This window comes from Quercus robur, chromosome 11 (genome assembly GCF_932294415.1).
Source record: "Quercus robur chromosome 11, dhQueRobu3.1, whole genome shotgun sequence".
NCBI classification, from domain to species: Eukaryota; Viridiplantae; Streptophyta; class Magnoliopsida; order Fagales; family Fagaceae; genus Quercus; species Quercus robur.
The window spans coordinates 56528708-56547730 of record NC_065544.1 but is presented as its reverse complement, the minus strand read 5'-3'; the positions used below and the strand labels follow the sequence as shown (position 1 = coordinate 56547730).

At 35.6% G+C, this 19023-nt stretch overlaps 2 protein-coding genes across 2 annotated transcripts; both read left to right on the top strand.

Annotated features, from left to right (window-relative positions):
* The first annotated feature begins 2481 nt into the window (after positions 1-2481).
* LOC126707517 (ankyrin repeat domain-containing protein 2B) lies at positions 2482-11665 on the top strand. Its single transcript, XM_050407207.1, has 9 exons — positions 2482-2649; positions 2754-2803; positions 3930-4081; positions 4903-5115; positions 5213-5361; positions 5477-5645; positions 8231-8323; positions 11121-11260; positions 11380-11665. Exons 2-9 carry the CDS (start codon positions 2767-2769, stop codon positions 11477-11479), a joined length of 1053 nt encoding a protein of 350 aa, XP_050263164.1. The 5' UTR covers positions 2482-2649; positions 2754-2766; the 3' UTR covers positions 11480-11665.
* Positions 11666-13120: 1455 nt separating this feature from the next.
* LOC126707518 (UDP-rhamnose/UDP-galactose transporter 2-like) lies at positions 13121-17008 on the top strand. The gene is made up of 5 exons (XM_050407208.1): positions 13121-13911; positions 14417-14601; positions 14684-14884; positions 16205-16366; positions 16469-17008. Exons 1-5 carry the CDS (start codon positions 13770-13772, stop codon positions 16823-16825), a joined length of 1047 nt encoding a protein of 348 aa, XP_050263165.1. The 5' UTR covers positions 13121-13769; the 3' UTR covers positions 16826-17008.
* Positions 17009-19023: the final 2015 nt, after the last annotated feature.

The following is a 19023-nucleotide window of genomic DNA, read 5'->3' as shown; positions in this document are numbered from 1 at the left end:
CCATACAAGGCCTTGGTTCTGTCCAAAACTTGTATTGTCTTTTTAAGTAGTTGGTTTCCCCAGAGGCTTGGGTCTGAGGACCATACAAGGCCTTGGTTCTGTCCAAAACTTGTATTGTCTTTGTAAGTAGTTGGTTTCCCCAGAGGCTTGGGTCCGAGGACCATACAAGGCCTTGGTTCTGTCCAAAACTTGTATTGTCTTTGTAAGTAGTTGGTTTCCCCAGAGGCTTGGGTCCGAGGACCATACAAGGCCTTGGTTTTGTCCAAAACTTGTATTGTCTTTGTAAGTAGTTGGTTTCCCCAGAGGCTTGGGTCCGAGGACCATACAAGGCCTTGGTTCTGTCCAAAACTTGTATTCTTCTTTATTTATTTATCTTCCGAAGGTTTAGCTCCTCGAACAAGGTGGGGGAAGCTAGCCTGATGTTTGAAGCCCCTAGACTTGCCCATGTCATTGACACCGTGAAACGTAGCCCCTAGTGGGAACTTATGTTGGAATAGCAACAATGTGTCGCCGGTGATAAAGACACTCTCATAGACCCTTGTTCGACAGAAGCTCAACTTCACCACCGCTCGAGCTAACGCGCAAGCCTTTCCCACAGACGGCGCCAATTGTAGGGTCACGTTCCGCGACGAACCGCAGTAGGGTTGGGTTCGCACGTGAATGGGCCCAAACAATATCATTTGTAGAGAGTGGATTCGAAAGGCTAGGCCTTAGTTACCCAGTGGTGGTTCTGGTGGTGTTCATAGGTGATTTAAGCGTTTTCACCCTTGGGGCATTTCTTCTGGAGGTAGACTGGGAGCCTTTTTTCTTTCTGGACAGTCGTCCCAGCCCCCCCCTTCTCTAGATTACTTATTTTTTCTTTTATACTAGTCTGCACTCATTTTCCTTTGTCCACGTGTAGGGTCGACATTTCCAAGACTGATACTTGTCCTGTCAATCCCAACCCAAAGTTGTTGGGAGTGGTTAATAAAGTTAATGGATAAGGCTCTGTTAGGCGCAGAGATATGCATGGGGAAGATGGTAAAGGCAGCCTTTCCTAGATATTTTAGATTTCCCTTCAAGCATGTCCCTTTACCGTTTTGCCCCTGTTCTTGGTGGATCTTTGGGTCAGCCGAGGACTGCACTGTCCTCGGCTGCTTCTCCGGGCCAATTGGGCCTTACTATTCTTGAGCTCGGGCCATGACCTTTTTCGGCTTAGGCCTTTGAACTCTCCATCAGCAAGTGGGCCTAGCCCATCAATTATTGGACCCCACAGATATTATAAAATATTTTTAAAAATTATGATAAGTTTTAAATTTCTAAAAGCTCTTAGGTAGTAAAATTGTAATTATATATATATATATAGCACTTGAAAATATTTCCATTATACTTGCTAACATGTATGCATAGTAGCAGAAGTGCTAATCATATATAAATTTCTTGTATAAATGACCAAAAACAAATTCCATAAATTACAAAAATGTAAGTTTTAGTTATTTATTTATTTATATATACGTGTAGCAATAGATGTAGTAATTTAAAAGAAAAAAAAGGATTAGATGAATATGAAGATTTAGGATTGTAATCAAATTAAAAGAAATAGAGATAAAGAAAAGAATTTGGATTGTAGTTAAATTAAGATTTTTATCAACTTAGAAATAATAGGAGAAAAAGATAAGGAAAAAAAATTATATCCATTTAGTAGACTTAGAGTTTTAGCTTATCTCAATTTCTCTTGGATTCAACTTTTCAATATCACGTTTTTGTTTTTGTTTTTTTTTTGTTTTTTGTTTTTTGTTTTTTTCTTTTACGTGTAGCAAATAGGTGTAGTAATTTAAATGAAAAAAAAAGGGATTAGATGAAGATAAAGATTTTGGATTGTAATCAAATTAAGAAGCTTTTCAATATCACTTTTTTTTTTTTTTTTTTTTTTTTTTTTTTTTTTTTTTTTACGTGTAGCAATAGGTGTAGTAATTAAAAAAAAAAAGGATTAGATGAAGATGAAGATTTTGGATTGTAATCAAATTAAGAAGAAATAGATGAAGAAAAGAATTTGGTTTGTAATTAAATTAAGATTTTTATCAACTTAGAAATTTTAGAATAAGAAGATAAGAAAAAAAAATTATATCCATTTTTTCTTTTTAAATTTCTAAAAATCTAACAAAATTTCTTCAGTTTGGTGCTGTCACTTGGCGCAACCACGGGGTCTAAGTCCAACTTTTATTATATATATATATATATATATATATATATGATATGATATGATTTTAGTTAAAAATAAAAAATTGGGCCAAACTTGGGGTCCATTGGTTGAGTGAGCGGTTGCGCTGGCGCAAGTAACGACAATTAGACTTATTGTAGAGCCCAAAGGCAAAAGGCAAAAGGGTCATTTAGTTTAGCATATGGGGAGCGAAGATTAGATGAGGATGGGAATGGCCCACCGAAGCGTTGTTTGTGTGTTTGTATTGGATTTTGTAGTAGTGTGCGTGTACATAGGATATAAACATATATCGGTGGTGGTAAAGTCCTGTCCCATCCCATCGCATCCTATATAGGGTTTTGGATTTCTCTCTCTCTCTCTCTCTCTCTCTCTATACTCTGTCTATATTCTATTTCTCTATTCTGAAGCAAAGGGCAAGGCACAACTGTTGTTTCATTTCAATCTATCAGGTTTGATTGAATTCTCTCTCACTCTCAAACCCAAAGGGGTTTTGTATCTTTGTTTCTTTCACTTACTCTTATCAATATCAATTTTCATCAACTTCTCCTTTCAGCTTTGCTATTCTGATGGCTTCGAATTCGCCCAAGGATCTTCCACCAGCTGGTAAGCTGCAAGCTTTACCATTTCCTGCAGTCTCTGTCTGTATGTATGTTTTTATATATGTAAAGGCGGGATGGGGTTTTAATTGGTATATATGATTATGATCAGTCTCTGTCGTCTATGCACTTGTGTGAATTTCAATTTCATTGGATACCAATACTGCCTACCAAGATTTTAATGGGTGTTCAGTTTATAATTGATTACCATATGATCTTTTTACTCCTAATTAATTCTTAGTTCAACTGTTGCTCATTGTTATGGTGATCTCTTTGTGGGAGATTTTGAGGAATTGATTCTGCCTTTTGGGTTTAAGACATGACTAGTACATTTATTTATTAGTCCGAATTGATGAAGCTGCAAGTAAGACCCCTAGTTGGTTAGACTATCCCAGTTACAAATCTGAATGGCTATATTTTATAAACAAAATATGATTGGACTCAGATCTGTATCCTCATCAGCAGACAGATCTATAAGAGTCATCATACCAAACCCTGTATGGTGTATGTCTCCACTCTCTCTTGGAAACAACAAGAGGTGCCAATTGAGTTACAAGCCTCTTGCCACTCCGGATGCTATTAGTCATAGATAATAGGAAACAGAAAAAATGAAAATTTTCTTAGGAGAATGGGAAAAGAAGTTCTGCATATCCTCAAGGTTTTCTTGAGAAAATGTACTTGTAGAAGTTTGTGGAATTCCATGCTCCCAAAGAGAGTTAATCCGTTAAACCAATACAAAACCAAATGGTTATGAGATGCCTATCCATGAGCCTAATAGTTAGTCACATCCTGTGTACTTGAACATTCTCCTCTTACTAACGAAATGATTCTAGTGCAGTGAGTTTACTATCGTAAACACATTGTACTTTTCTTATCAATAAAACTTTTATTACCTATTATTTTTTTTTTATTGGTAGTTACACACGCACCCAATGGGCCTTGAACCCACAACCTCACTCTCCACCTACCACTTACAAGGGGAGGAGGTAGCAGTTGAGCTAGAGCTCATTGGCCTGCTCAGCATATATGTTTTAATGAGTAATTCTGATTTCAGATCCTTTTTACAGCACTAAAATGATGACTTCCTTAAGATTTTTGGTATACTATTCTCACATACATCTTATGCTGCTTAGATGAGAAAGCAGGTTCAGCTGAGAAAAAAAATTCCAAATCTGAAACATCCTCTGGGGAGGCACAGTCGGAACAAAGAAGAGATGCCTCTCCACCAGGAGCTGGGATTCCAGCCAATCCTTTTGATTTCTCAGCCATGACTGGCCTGCTTAATGTATGATTTCTTCTTTCTTTACCTTGATATTCAGTTTCTATTTTTTTGTTTTTTCTGTTTTACTTCTTGAATCCAATAAGGTATTTCAGCTAACAATTCTTGTTTAATTTGATACCCATAATTCTTTATTTTTTTACCAGATAATTTTCATTCTGTGATTATATGGTTTAATTGTTCATGAAAAAAGAACTAACATCTGACATATGAAAAGGGAAGAAAGAAATATAGGTGATTTGGTTACAATTGCTCATTTATCAGATTACCCTTGGTATAATAAAACTCTAGAAAACTTAATTAAAACTAAACTAGCAACTTTCTAACCTATAGAAAATCAATACTAAGACTCAATAGTAACTAAAGTAGCTTGTGGATGGTGCCAATGAGTTCCTACATTGTAATCTGACTGCAACACTTGAATATCGTTTTCCTTGAACTCTTTGCTGGCTGCATCAGGTTGCACTCAGCATGATGCACTGCCACCCAAAAGTCCAATGAGTCCAAGAAACCACAGTTTGACTAGATTGTTGAAAACATGGATTTGACTAATTAGTAAAAAAAAAAAAAAAAAAGGTTTCATCTTTAATGTTGCTTTTGAATTTGACTAACTAGTAAAAAAAAAAAAAAGTTTAGAATCTGTTCAAGTTAAAGATGTTTGATTTTGTGAAACAGCACAAGAGCAGTTACAAATATAACATTTAATATTCCGTCCTCAACCAACCCCCCCCCCCCCCCCCTCTCCCTGTTCTCTCTTTTCTTTGACGTTAGACTTGATCTTGAATTTCAAATTTTAATCAAGGTCTCTTCTGTTATTTCTCACATAGGATCCAAGCATTAAGGAACTGGCTGAACAGATATCAAGAGATCCTTCATTCAACCAGATGGCAGAGCAGCTCCAGAAGACTTTCCAGGGTCCATCAGTTGAAGAGGGTCTCCCTCAGTTTGATTCTCAGCAGTATTACAACACCATGCAACAGGTTATGCAGAATCCTCAATTTATGACCATGGCCGAGCGCCTTGGTAATGCATTAATGCAGGTACTTATGACCATTTTCCTTGCATAAGCTTTCACTGGATATCTTTATTATAAAAGAATGTCATTCAGTGGAGATATCAAGTCTTATCTCTTCTCAGGATCCATCAATGTCTAATGTGCTGGAGAGTTTTACAAATCCATCAAACAAAGACCAGCTTGAGGAACGAATGGCACGCATTAAAGAAGATCCATCTCTGAAGCCTATTTTAGAAGAGATAGAGACTGGTGGTCCAGCTGCCATGATGAGGTTGGAAATATTTAGATATCATTGTATCAAGCTTTGATATTTTCAGCCTTACAGCTACAGTGGGTGCATGCTACAAACCTTCATTCTTTAAAGAGGGTAAATTCCGGTATTGCAGGTACTGGAATGATAAAGAGGTTCTACAAAAGCTGGGTGAAGCAATGGGTCTGGCAGTTTCAGGAGATGCAGCCACTTCTGCTGAACATTCTGGGCCAGATGAAGCTGAAGATCTGAGTAATGAGGATGAGTCAATTGTTCATCATACTGCAAGTGTTGGTGATGTAGAGGTATTGCACTCCACATTTGCTTTTATCCCCTTGGTCAGGTTTTGTTTTGACAAATTAAGATCAATAAATATTGGTAGAATAATAATGAGTCACCAGTCGGGCTTATGGTCCCTAGAACCATTTTACTGGCTTTGAGAATCACCTCCACCTATCTACTACCTTCCCTTTGGCTTAGCCATATCAACCGTTTCGGACAAAAGTCATAAATTCTCACTAAATTAAAATAAGTATTACCAACCGTTTCAGACAAAAGCCATAAATTCTCACTAAATTAAAACAAGTATTACTGTATTAGTGCTGATTCGCTGGCCCAACCATATCTTAGTATTGGCCCACATCTTGGACATGCCACAGACAGTCCATACAGCCCCCACTAGAGCTTTGTAATAGGCCTTGACATCGAATTTTTGCTTTTCATTCTTGTCACTCTGTGGACTTTGATTGGATCCCTCTAGAATAGTTTCTTCCCTTCATTCCTTTCCTCAAGTTTTCTTTTCATTCTTCCTTTGAACGGTTCTTCTTTGCCTCTAGTACTGTAATATGATAGAGCTCTAAGAGGAAGAAGTCTAAGTCCTATTGCATTTTTTATTGGAGTAAAAGTCCTATTACATCTATAAGATAGAGGGGTAAAGTCCTTACTCTATTCCTATGGTATAGCAGGATGAGATAGAAGTCAACTTCTTCAATCAGCTGTAAGTTGATAGAACTAGAACTCTCATAACTCTGTCCCCATCCCTTGCCTTTCTCTCTGGCTAATTGCATCTGCTCCTTTTCTATTGCCTCCTTTAAGTGTATCAAATGGAAGGTCTTTATGCAGTCCATTAAGTTTAGGCTAAGGATACGTTACATTAACTCACTTGAAGAGTATACCCCATTTTCAATTGATATAACACGCTCAACACTCTAACCCCATACTCATGGACTCTTTGCTGACATTTGTGAAATGCAGTTTGCACTTTGCACAGCTCAATAGGCAAATATAAACAGTTCAAAAAGCATTAAGCACACTGGCCTTTGAACCCTAGGGGCAAAGTACAAGTACACGCCTAATTGGACTAAAGTGCACATTTTTCAAATTTAATGTTTAATAACTTCTAGCAGAAAGATCCGTAACATATAATTAAAAAAGTTCCTAAACTCAAAATAGTAATATATTTCACAAATTAGCTCAAATGGATTGTTCAATTGCTCAAAGTTTGAAGTTTCAAATTTTACTTAAAATTAGTGTCAATGTCTTAAACATTTTATATACTCCCTCCATCCCATTTTGTTTATCCTCTATTCCATTTTGGGATGTCCCAAAATATTGTCTTGTTTCTAAAAATAAAAGTCATTAATTTACTAATGTTCCTATTAAATTTACTAATTCAATTTTTTGATAAATTTATTTAAGGGTAGTTTTGGAAACTTGTACATTTTTAAAAGGTAGACAAGATAATAAATAATGTTTCTTTTAAAAGTTTGACTTTTCAAACAGGACAAACAAAGTGGAACGGAGGGAGTAGTAAATTTGAAAACATTTATCAATGTACAATATGATAATAATCTAGTCCTATAAAGTTTGAATAAAACATTTTATATAATTCTCTTATGCCTTACAAAATACATAACTGTTATTTTTTAATAAATATCTTTACTTATATATCTTTACACAGAGCGTGACCTAAAAGAATAACAAATTTGCTATGATCAAGATGAAGTATATGGTTCAATCAAAGTATATTCAAAATGCAAAGACCAAAAATCACAAGAATAGTAAATTATCCTTATTATTGTCTTTTCATATGTAAATATATATATATATATATATTTGTATAATATAATACAAAACCTTAATAATCGTATCTGTTTAATAAATTAATGGTCATGTCATTTCCTTCAAGATCAAGCAACTAATATAATGATTATTTATTATTTAGCAAAAAAATAATAATAATAAATTGCAGCTGCACTTTCTTTTGTGCTTCTTCAAAAAGAACAGAAAAAGTGTGCCTGATGCATACTCCATTAAGCGAGCTTCGCTTCAATCAAGCAATGTGCCTTGACCTTGGGGCTTTGAGTTTTGAGTTTTAAATTCATCTACACACTTTTAACAACATTCTTTTTAATTATTTGGAACGATTTAGTATTCAGCTAAATATGTACTCTTTGCAATGCATTCTGTTATACATTTTTAAAACTTTTCTGGAGTTTCTATCTTGATGATAAAAAGATGAGTACAAGCATTGTATACCTTCTTCCATATATTTGAACTTGGCTCAACTATAATGCAAGGTTCATTCAACTAGTAGAATCGCCATCCATACTTGTATAATATCGTTATCAATTTTTAGGCATTAGATTTTGTACCATGATTTTTACGTGCATTTGTACCACCACTTCAAATGACTGGAATGAAAAGAAAGTTGGGAAGGGGGGAGGGGGAACTTGAAAATATGTACTTTTCAGTGTATTAAACATTCAATATCAGTTGCTGTCTTTGAGTTGAATTGCTAAATGAGATGCAGTATGTTTGTTTTCTTTAATTTAATTCAATTGAGCAGATATGCTAGAATTGAAGCCCCTTCACTTTGTATGTCAATTAGGGCTTGAAAAATGCACTAGCCTCAGGTGCAAACAAGAATGAAGAAGATTTAGAGGGACGGACAGCATTGCATTTTGCATGTGGATATGGTGAGGTATGACATTCTTCTGCAATGTTCTCACCATTTTTATTAATTCTCCCATTCGTAACAGCTCTTTCCTTTTTCATTTCTTTTTCTTCTTCTTTTTTTCCTTTTAAATTTTAATAATTTCTGGATGATGGACTTTTTAAAGCCTTAGTTAGAATGGTTGGGCTTTTTTGAACTGTGGAAGTGCTTTTTTTTTTTTTAAAGAATTCCACTCAAGAAAGAGTATTTAACTATTTATACTAGGGAAATCTGGTAGATTTTATTACTTCCTATATGAGCCCCAAAGGTACCGCAGACTACGTGTACCTCGCATAGCTAATTGGAACAGACATTTTGTGGTAACTCATTAATGTCCCTTTTGGTTCACCTGGATTCAGTGGAATGAGTGTCTGTTCATGATTCCTTTGTTTAGTGTTTAGTACCTCAATTTAAATTTAAATCTTAAACTTATCAAAAAACTAAATAAATAAGTTGAAATCTTGCAGTGAAACAAAAAACAACAAAAATCTTGTACCAACTTGGGTTTGCGATAAAGATTCTGTGGAACCCCAAAATCAAATAAAGGAAGCAATAATCTAATATCTAGGCTTTCTAGCATTACTCTTTTGAAGAGTACCCTTTCTAGCCTTCCTACATACTACCTATCCTTATTTACCATCCCTCTAGTTGTGGCTGATAGATTGGAGCATATTTAGAGGAATTTTTTATAGGGGTCTTCAAAGGAGTGTTTCAAACAATCTTTGGTGGCTTGGGATAAGGTGTGTTCACTTTTTGATGGGTGGTTTGGGGATTAGGAAGTTAGTTCACTTCAATCAAGCCCTATTAGGAAAATGGTTATGGAGGTTTGGCTAAGAAGGAACTCATATCTTGTGGAGGGTTATTGCCACCAAATATGGAGTGGGTCAAGGGGGGTGGAATACTAAAGTTTGTAGATAGGCCCACGGGTGTGGTCTTTGGCGTGGTATTAATGACGGTTGGGAGAGGTTCTCTAAACATTTGGCCCTAGTGGTGGGTGATGGCTCTTGCATTCTTTTTTGGCATGATAGGTGGATTGGGGATACCTCAATTAAAATGCTCTATCCTCAGTTATATGCATGTTCAAATGACAAGAAAGCTTGCATTTTTGATGTATTGTGTCATCAGGAGGGTGGAAATGATAGATTTTGGAACTTGAGATTTTATAGGGATTTATTTTTATGAGAGGGAATTAGAAGCTGCCTTCTCTTTCCTTGATTTCATTTAGTCTCGGATTCCGAGGGGCATTGGGTGTGATAGTCCCCATTGGTGTCTTAATGGGAATGGTAAGTTCGATATTCAGTCCTTTTACAATAAGATCAAGGGTACTTCTATCCCTAGCTTCCCTTGGAAGGGTATTTAGAAAGTCAAGGTTCCTAAAAGGGTGGCTTTCTTCATGTGGACTGCAGCTCATGGTCGGATACTTACCTTGGATAATTTGATGCTCCATGGTCTCCCTTTGGCGAATTGGTGCTGTATGTGCTGCTGTAATGAGGAATCTATGGATCATCTTCTCCTACACTATCCTGTAGCTCACTCTTTGTGGGTGCAAATGCTACAAGTTTTTGGGATCCAATGGGTTATGCCAGGTTCAGTGGAGAGTTTGGTGTTTTGTGGAGTAATTGGCTGGGGAAATTTTCTTCGGACATATGGAATATGGTTCCTAGCTGTTTGATGTGGGTTGTTTGGATGGAAAGAAATCGGTGCTCTTTTGAGGCTAAAGAGAAATCGATTGTTTAGTTACAAGCTCTATGCCAGAGTACTCTTTTTGACTGGGCAAGGTGCTGGGGTTCTTCAAATTGTTCTTCTATTTTGGAGTTACTTACTTCCCTTAGAATTGTCCCTTAAGTTGTTTTTAATATCTTTGTTGTTTTTTGTTGTTGTTTCTTGTGTTCACCATCATGAACACCTTGTATTTGCTGTTTTCGCTTTTACTTCCTGATTAATACGGTTCTTATTACTTATCAAAAAATATATATATATATATATCTAATATCTAATCCTATATATAATAGCAGAAGCTTTTACCTACAATTAAGGTTGTTCTGCCATGTAGGGAAAAAGGGTCATCTAAAAATCTGCCACATTTACATTTTAAAAGAGAAAACTCAGAAAAGTCAAGAGTGTTTTGCACATCTAAAAACTCAAACCCAAACACCACCGTTTGGTATTAACTGTTTACTTAACACAGTTTCACCAAGCATAAGAGTTAACAATTCGAAAACCCAAACTGAGACAGTCCGTTAAAGATAATAATAAAGGAAAAAGCAATTCCCTAGCTTTGCTTAAAAGGGATATCTGATCGTGGGCCAAAGTCAGTTGAGTTGATAGTTGCAACCCTGACATAAGGCCATTTGTGTATTGGACCATTGGTGCTTGCTTCTGAATCAAAACAAGGCACAATTGTTTCATGGAGTTAAGTTGGCTTATCAGATGGTGCCTATATCAGATGGGTGTCTCTATTTGGTATGCTCATTCCCCAGCCTGACCCAACCTTGGTTTTTACAGTGCTTATGAAGCCTCTTTTGGGAATAATTGCTTGCATGATTGGGTGCTATCAGATACTGCTTTGTGTAGTGAGGGATTATAGGTGTTCATTGTATGAATTCTACACTATTTAGATAGTGCTAATTCAATTGTTCCAGAAGTTTATTGAAGCAATTGAGATACTAAACCTCTCTCTCTCTCTCTCTCTCTATCTCATGATGGTTGAGGAGGAGAACTGGGTTTTTGAATTTTCCCTAAGAAATTGGCCGATTTTAAGCAGATGCACTTAATTTCATTTCAGGTGAAGTGTGCTCAGGTCCTTCTTGAGGCTGGTGCAACAGTGGATGCTTTAGACAAGAACAAAAATACTGCACTTCATTATGCAGCTGGTTATGGAAGGAAGGAATGTGTGGCTCTACTGCTGGAGAATGGTGCCGCTGTGTAAGTCAACTAATTAAACCTTCTGTTACTTTTCTTTTTCTTTTTTTTACTTTTTTTTTTTGCTAGATGCCAAATGTGTACTTTCTTTTTTTTCTTCAATTTTTCCCCCCTTTCTGCAGGACTTTACAAAACATGGATGGTAAGACTCCCATCGATGTTGCCAAGCTAAACAACCAACATGAGGTATTGAAGCTGCTTGAAAAGGATGCTTTCCTGTAACTTCTGTAGAAGTGGTGCATTATGTAAGCCTTGGTTCAGGCTTTTCATTGTGTGTTAAACCAATTTGCTTTGACCAGCATGAGGATGTAGTTACTACAATTTGATGCCTTGTCTATCCTATAATTACTGTGATTGCTACATTGCATGAATTTCATAGTAACATCAACAGGCTTCCTTGGGACAGTATATGCAGGATTTTACAATGTGCCATACATCTTATCTGTTACTATTACTGAGCTTTACCTTGACAAACAAACAAGGAAAATAAATCACTTTTGTGCATAAACTGTTACTCTTGCTTTGATCAGCAGTGCTAACCAAAGGGCAGGGAAAAGAAATCATGTTGCATTTGAAAGGTTGTTATAATCGGTGGTTATTGAACTTAAGTCTATGGCTTTAAGCCAACTACCAATTTTCATGATAGTTATTAACATCCGAAGTCCGTGTAAATAATTCATAATATTTATTGAGGAGAAAGAAAAAAAAAAAAAGATTTTTAGTAGGCGAAAACGCTACTTTGGTCCTTACATTTTAGGATCATAATCAATTTGATCCCTACATACATTTTGATAGCAGTCAATTTGGTTTCTGTTATTTTCAACTTGCAATCAATTTGATCACTTCCATTAAGTTATTAACGGAAAATACTTACGTGGCAAATAGTTTGTATTGTTGGCATGCTTAATTTTAAAAAATTAAATAAGATGTTGACTTGTTTAAATTTTATGGCCACGTTGGTACTAAGATGGCAAAAAAAAACCACATAATCTTTTAAAAATAATTCTCTTATTTACTATTTTTTTTTCCTTTCTTTATTTTTTCTTTATCTTTCTGACGACTTCTTTAAAATTTCATTTTATTTTCTAACATTCTTTACAGTTCTTCTCCAAACCCAGATAAGGCCTCCGTCTCTCTTAATCTCCTTCTTCTCACCTTAACCACCGGTCAATAGCTTTAATATAGGTTACATTATTGGTAAATAAAAGGAAAAAAAATTGGTAAAAAAAAGAATTCGTGAGAAAACTAAAAGAAAAAATAAAGAAAAGGAAAAAAATTGGTAAATAAAAGAAAATTATTTTTTGAAAGATGACGTTGCTTTTTTTGCCATCTCAGTGCTGATATGGCCATAAAATTTAAACAAGTCAGCATCTTATTTAATTTTTTAATATTAAGCATGTCAACAATGCAAATTGTTTGCCACGTAAGCATTTTCCGTTAGTGACTTAACAGTAGAGATCAAATTGATTGTAAGTTAAAAATAACAGAGACTAAATTGACTGCAATTAAAATGTAGGGACCAAATTGATTATGATCCTAAAATGTAAGGATCAAAATAGTTTTTTCGTCTTTTTAATATTGAGGAAAGAAATATTATAAATTCATTAGATTGATGAGATCTGATGAGAAGAGGAAAATCATCCTTGCAAGCTGCCTGCATAAGTGCATAGGTTTTGACTTTCGAGAGGGAAGAGGTTTTTTTTTTTTTTTTTTTTACACGAACTGTGACTGAGGAAATTGAAACACAAACTCTTCCCATTGACATGGTGTTGGAGAGTTGTTGAATAGAAGAAAGTTATGAATTGCCAATCAAATGCGTCTCTGAATTTCTAATTGTTGCGAAGTTTAAGTCGATGAATTCAACATGCTAATTTTGGTTTGGTTAAAAGTCAAGTTGAAACCTTTGAAATAGTTTTTTAGCATAAATTTTTTTAAGGGGGGCCAAATGCTTTTTACTTCACCCTTGCTTTATGTTTTCGATGTTAATACTACTGTGAAGACAATGGAAAGTCAGCCCAACTGGATTGATTTGTATGGAAGAGATCATCTACTTTTCCAGTAGTCAATGGTTGGAAAGGAGGGAAGAAAAGAAACAGAATGAAGGGAAGGGGGAGTAGGAGTGGGAGTGGGGAAATTATCCAATAGTCAAACACTTAAAAGTACTAACGTAAAGGTGTAAAAAAGAGACTAATAGATTATCCCCACCCTCACTTCATGTTTATATTTGTTTATGAATTGATCATGTGGGGTTTGGGACTTGGGCTAACATGCTCTAACATGCTGATTGCTGTGAGAGACAGCAACAAAAGGAATATGAACTATGAAGCCAGCCAAATAAAATTTAGAAACAACGAAGCACTATCAATTACGAAATCAGAATATAAATCTAGGAGTAAAGTAACTGTACTGTACTGATTTCTCATCTTAGAAATAAGTTTGTGTTACAAAATACTGAGTGGCACTATACTAAACTGTTGTCCTTCCTCTGTGTGAGCGATTTGTGAAATTGTAAATGGAGAAGGAGAGAAAATCATCGTCTGTAAATGTAGTAGTGTCGGATGTAGGAGCATGGGGTATGAACATAATAAGCTCAGTGGGCATTATCATGGCCAACAAGCAGCTTATGTCCCCATCCGGTTTTGCTTTTGCCTTTGGTCAGTTCCTCTTCCTCTTCTTCTTTTCTTTTTTACTTTCATTTGGTCTGATCTATTATCACATAAGATTTAAAAACCTTCTGAAGCTTGTAAATTTTTCATTAGCTTTACCAAAACTTTAACCATTACGTTTTTACTGCTCAGTTGCTTTAATGTCATTTTTATGGAAATAAAAGCTGTGACTAACAAGTGATAATTAAACAATCAGAAGCATCCTCATTACCTTCTACATTTTGAAATGACATACAAATGCTACTTGCAAATTGCAAGTTATGCTAGTGGTTTTCAAATTCAGTAGCTAATAAATATGACTTTGCATCAACTGAAATGCTACAATTCATGAACTTAAAAATAATATCAAAGCCCTAAAATGCCAAGTGCTTTAATGAGTTCACTATAACTGCACTGGTCAAGTGCATGCCGAATTAATATTTAGGAAATTTAACACCATTGTTTTCCTGTAATTCAGTAAAATAATTGATATTGGTTTGTTTCTGATTTTCAGCAACTACTTTAACTGGTTTCCACTTTTCCGTGACCGCATTGGTCGGTTTGGTGTCAAATGCTGCCGGTTACTCTGCATCAAAGCATGTCCCTATGTGGGAGCTTCTTTGGTTCTCAATTGTTGCAAATATGTCAATCTCAGGAATGAACTTCAGCCTCATGCTGAACTCTGTTGGATTTTACCAGGCACATATCATTAACTGACTCTTAACCATTTTTCTTCTGAAAATTAAGAAAGTATACTTGCCTTATTATTAATCTGGTGCAGATTTCAAAGTTGAGCATGATTCCTGTGGTTTGTGTGATGGAATGGATTCTTCATGGAAAACACTATTCAAAGGAAGTTAAGATGGCTGTCACAGTGGTTGTTGTCGGTGTGGGCATCTGTACAGTGACTGACATGAATGTCAATGCAAAAGGCTTTCTCTGTGCCTGTGTGGCAATATTGTCTACATCCTTTCAACAAATTGTGAGCATCACTCAAATTTGGTTTCAGTTTGCTGTGTAATTATAAATTTATTGTGAAATATGCATACATGTCTTGAACAACCTTGCATTTCAATCATTACAACAAGAATGGATTTCCATGCTCCAAGAAAATTTTTAATCTTGATCACCGAAATGCCACCTGATTCCAGCTTTGACAACTTACTCAACAATTAAAGTAAAAGAGGAGAAAACTACTGCATTTTTGAAGCGTTGCATTGCATTTTAAGGGCCCCAAAAGTGACCCACTTATATTAACGCATTGAATTTAGAAACCCTCCCACACACCCCCCCCCCCCCCCCCAACCACCATTTTTTTGTTGTTAAGTTTGTTACCCAAGATGTACAGATACAATATGATTGAAAGGGTTCCCTATACCCTGCATGTCAAGACCTGCCTGGCACATACTTAGAGGATATATATATATATATAAGATACAAGTAGCAGCCCAGCCAAAGCACCTTTTATATCCCAAGAGGCTGGGAAGCAACACCCAATCAATAGATCCAACAAGATACTAATTTTAAATCCGAGGTTTAAAGTGCTCTCACAACCAGAGAGCATATGTTATCAATTAATAACCATGAAGGAGCCTGAAATTTCCCCCCTTGTGCATTGTAGCCACTTAATTTAAACCCAAAATTCTCATTTTGGTGAATAAAAGAGGCATATCTAAGTAGTGCAGACCTCAGTCATAATATTAATACTCTACCAGCAAACTGTTTGCCAACTGCACTCTTGTATTTTTCAATATTTATCATCTTTACTTTTTCTGATTCTTCGTCCAACTCTCCAAGTACTTAGTTTTGAAATTAGCAGAATATCATAATTATATTGCATATTTTTTCAAATTGTGACCTATCATCCAATCCTTGGTCCTCCACATCATGGCTTTGACAAAGACAGGCTTTAAACTTGTAAACAGAGTGCCGGTTGCACTTGGACAAGTTGAAATTTACCTCTTCCCTATTTGTTAGTCTATGTGATGCATGTCTTGATGCATGTGTTAGCATGCAGTTGCGTTCTAACTACCAATGGCTATTAACATTTGTAGTCATATATAAGGTGGAGTTCATATCCAAGACTTGTTTATTAAAAAAAAAAAAAAAAAAAAAAAACAATGCACTTGTAACTAACATATGTATTGATTGCAAGAGCTTAGGTTTCTGTTTTTTCACATGTTTGAGTTTGTGGGGAGTGGAGACACATATTATATAGAAGTCTGTGCCATTAGTTATTTTACATCAATACCTTAAATAATTGATCTCTGATTTGTATTGTTTAATTATCTTTGAGGAACAGTCGATCGGTTCCTTACAGAAGAAGTACTCCGTGAGCTCTTTTGAATTGCTGAGTAAGACAGCTCCAATACAAGCTCTCTCCCTTCTCATTCTTGGTCCAGTCATTGATTATTACCTTACCGGAAAACTTTTATCAAATTATAAGTTGTCATCAGGCGCATTTGTAAGTGCTTCTTAGGTTTCTTTAGATCCATGTGCAACCTAATTGTTATTCATTGACTTAGTTCATCAAAAAGTTTCTTATGAATCTTTGGAATTTATACAGTTTTTCATACTACTCTCTTGCTCTCTGGCTGTGTTCTGCAATGTGAGTCAATATCTCTGCATTGGACGCTTCTCTGCCGTCTCTTTCCAGGTTTTGGGCCACATGAAAACAGTATGTGTCTTGACATTGGGATGGCTACTCTTTGATTCAGAGTTGACTCTAAAAAACATACTTGGTGTGGTTCTCGCTGTTGTTGGCATGGTAGTGTATAGTTCGGCAGTTGAGGTTGAGAAGAAAGCTAATTCTAAGATTATTCCTGGGAAAGAAAGTCTGTCAGAAGAGGATTCACAACTGTTGAAGGAGGACAATGGGGAGAGTGGAGTGAACGATGTAGAGCTTGGCAAGTCTATAGGATAGCTTGGCATTTTCACAAACCCAAAAGTATAGCTTCAATTTTTTTTCTTCGAATGGTAAAAAGTATGACTTCACCTTTTTTTATCTTCTTTGTTGGCCATATATAATAAATCACATGTGAGAGCATATATAATCTGCAGATTTGTATTCATAGAAAATGTTAATAATCTATTACTATTTTTATCAGGTTTTATTGGTCTGCATTATTTTGGTAGATGTCAGGTATTGAAGTTTAGTTGGATTTTGTTTTGAAGTTGTATAACATATGTACATCTATAGCTAGCATGAGCCATCGTAGATAGATTTTATGAAAGTCTTTATATCATCATTTATGCCTCTTATGGTTAATATGCCAACGTAGGTTCCAATGGATTGTTTGATTAATTTTCAGTAATGTTTCATATATATGGTGTATGCATATCTATACCTATGAAGCACGGACGTGGCTGGGAGGGTGCTGCACTGGAGTCCGACATGGCCCAACGCGGGGTGCAACGTCCGACGCAGCTGCCCACACGTCGGTGCCACATCTAAGCTTTTTTTTTTTTTTTTTTTTCACAGATTCACACCAACTTGGCTTGATTCATGCCGACTCGGCTTCGATTTGCGCCGATTCGGCCAAAATCGAGCCGTATCAACCGAATCGAGTCATATCAGCCGGCAACCAAAACGGCCGAAATAGACTGAAATCGGCCTTGAATCATGTTGGAAAAGCCGAAATCGGCTTTGAATGAGACCCAAACATCCTAAATTTGTCCTTCCTCAATTTTATTCTGAATATTTGTTGCTTCTTTTGTGTTTTCTTTTTTGTTTTGTGTTTCTTGCCTTCTTCTTTCTTTGTTTTGTGAATCAAGACATAGTAATGTGTTTTTTAAGAATAATTTAATAGTAAAAATATATAGAAAATATAAATAAAAATATTTTTAATAATTTTTTAATCGCCGCATCCGCACCCAAATCCAGAAACACACTCGTGCTTCATAGATCTATACTCTCACATGTTTATTTTATCAGATTCTTTAGAAGGACAACAAAAATGCAAAGTAGGTAATAAATTATTCTGTAATGATTAAAACAATAAGGAACAAATTGAAGGCAGACCAAAGATAAAAAGGGGATGATCTGAATGCTTGACTTCAGAATCTGGGATGCAAAATAATACTGAGTGTTCACAACTCCACATTCGTTCCATTAAAGAAATAAAATATAATGGATATAGTATACACTAAGGTTATACACAACCCTAATTATTTTGTTAATCCTCAATGAAAAGCTTTGAAAATTCAGGTTGTTTGAACAATTCAACATTCCATGTATTAATTGGACATATATGACGTATGACTTTCCAAAGAATATCCAGTATTGTGAACATTAAACTTCCACGATGTGGTTAGGTGATACACAATCCTAATTAGTTTGGAAACATGATATCCTGAAATTTGTAACTTCCACTATTTGAAAGTTTGGATACCTCACATTCAAGATATTTTCAACATGGTGTATATCTAACATCCACCTTTGGTAAGGTAATACAAAATTCTAATTAGTTTGAAAATCTAATATCTAGACTTTCTAGGGAATTTCTAAAGTGTGTATATTAGATATCCATTATTTGGAGGTTTGTACACCTCACACCTAAGAAATTTTCAGTATTGTGTATGTCAAACATCCACCATTTGGTAAGGAGATACACATTCATAATTAGTTTGGAAACCTAATATCCAGAAATTCTAGAGAACTTTTAGAATTGTGTATATTAGATATTCACTATTTAGAGGTTTGGACACCTCACATTCAAGAGAATTCTAGCATTGTGTATATAGAACATCCACCATTTTGAAGGTGATACACAATCCTAATTAGTTTGGAAGCCTAAAATACGAACCTCTCAGGCAAAACCTTTTAGAGGATTTCCAAACGTTCGTATATTAGACGCCCATTATTTAGAGGTTCGAATCTCACATTGGGGAGATTTCCAATATTCTGTATTTTAAACATCCACAAGTTGGTTAGCTGATACACATTCCAAAGGGGGGCTTGAAAACCAAATATCCACTATTTACTTGGGTGATATGAAATCATATGTAGATTTGAAGTAGGAGTGAGCATGAGTTGGATTCAGGAGTTTTTCAATCTAACCCACCATGGTTGGGTTAAAAAAAAATCTCAATTCAACTCAACTTATCATAAGGGTCCAACCC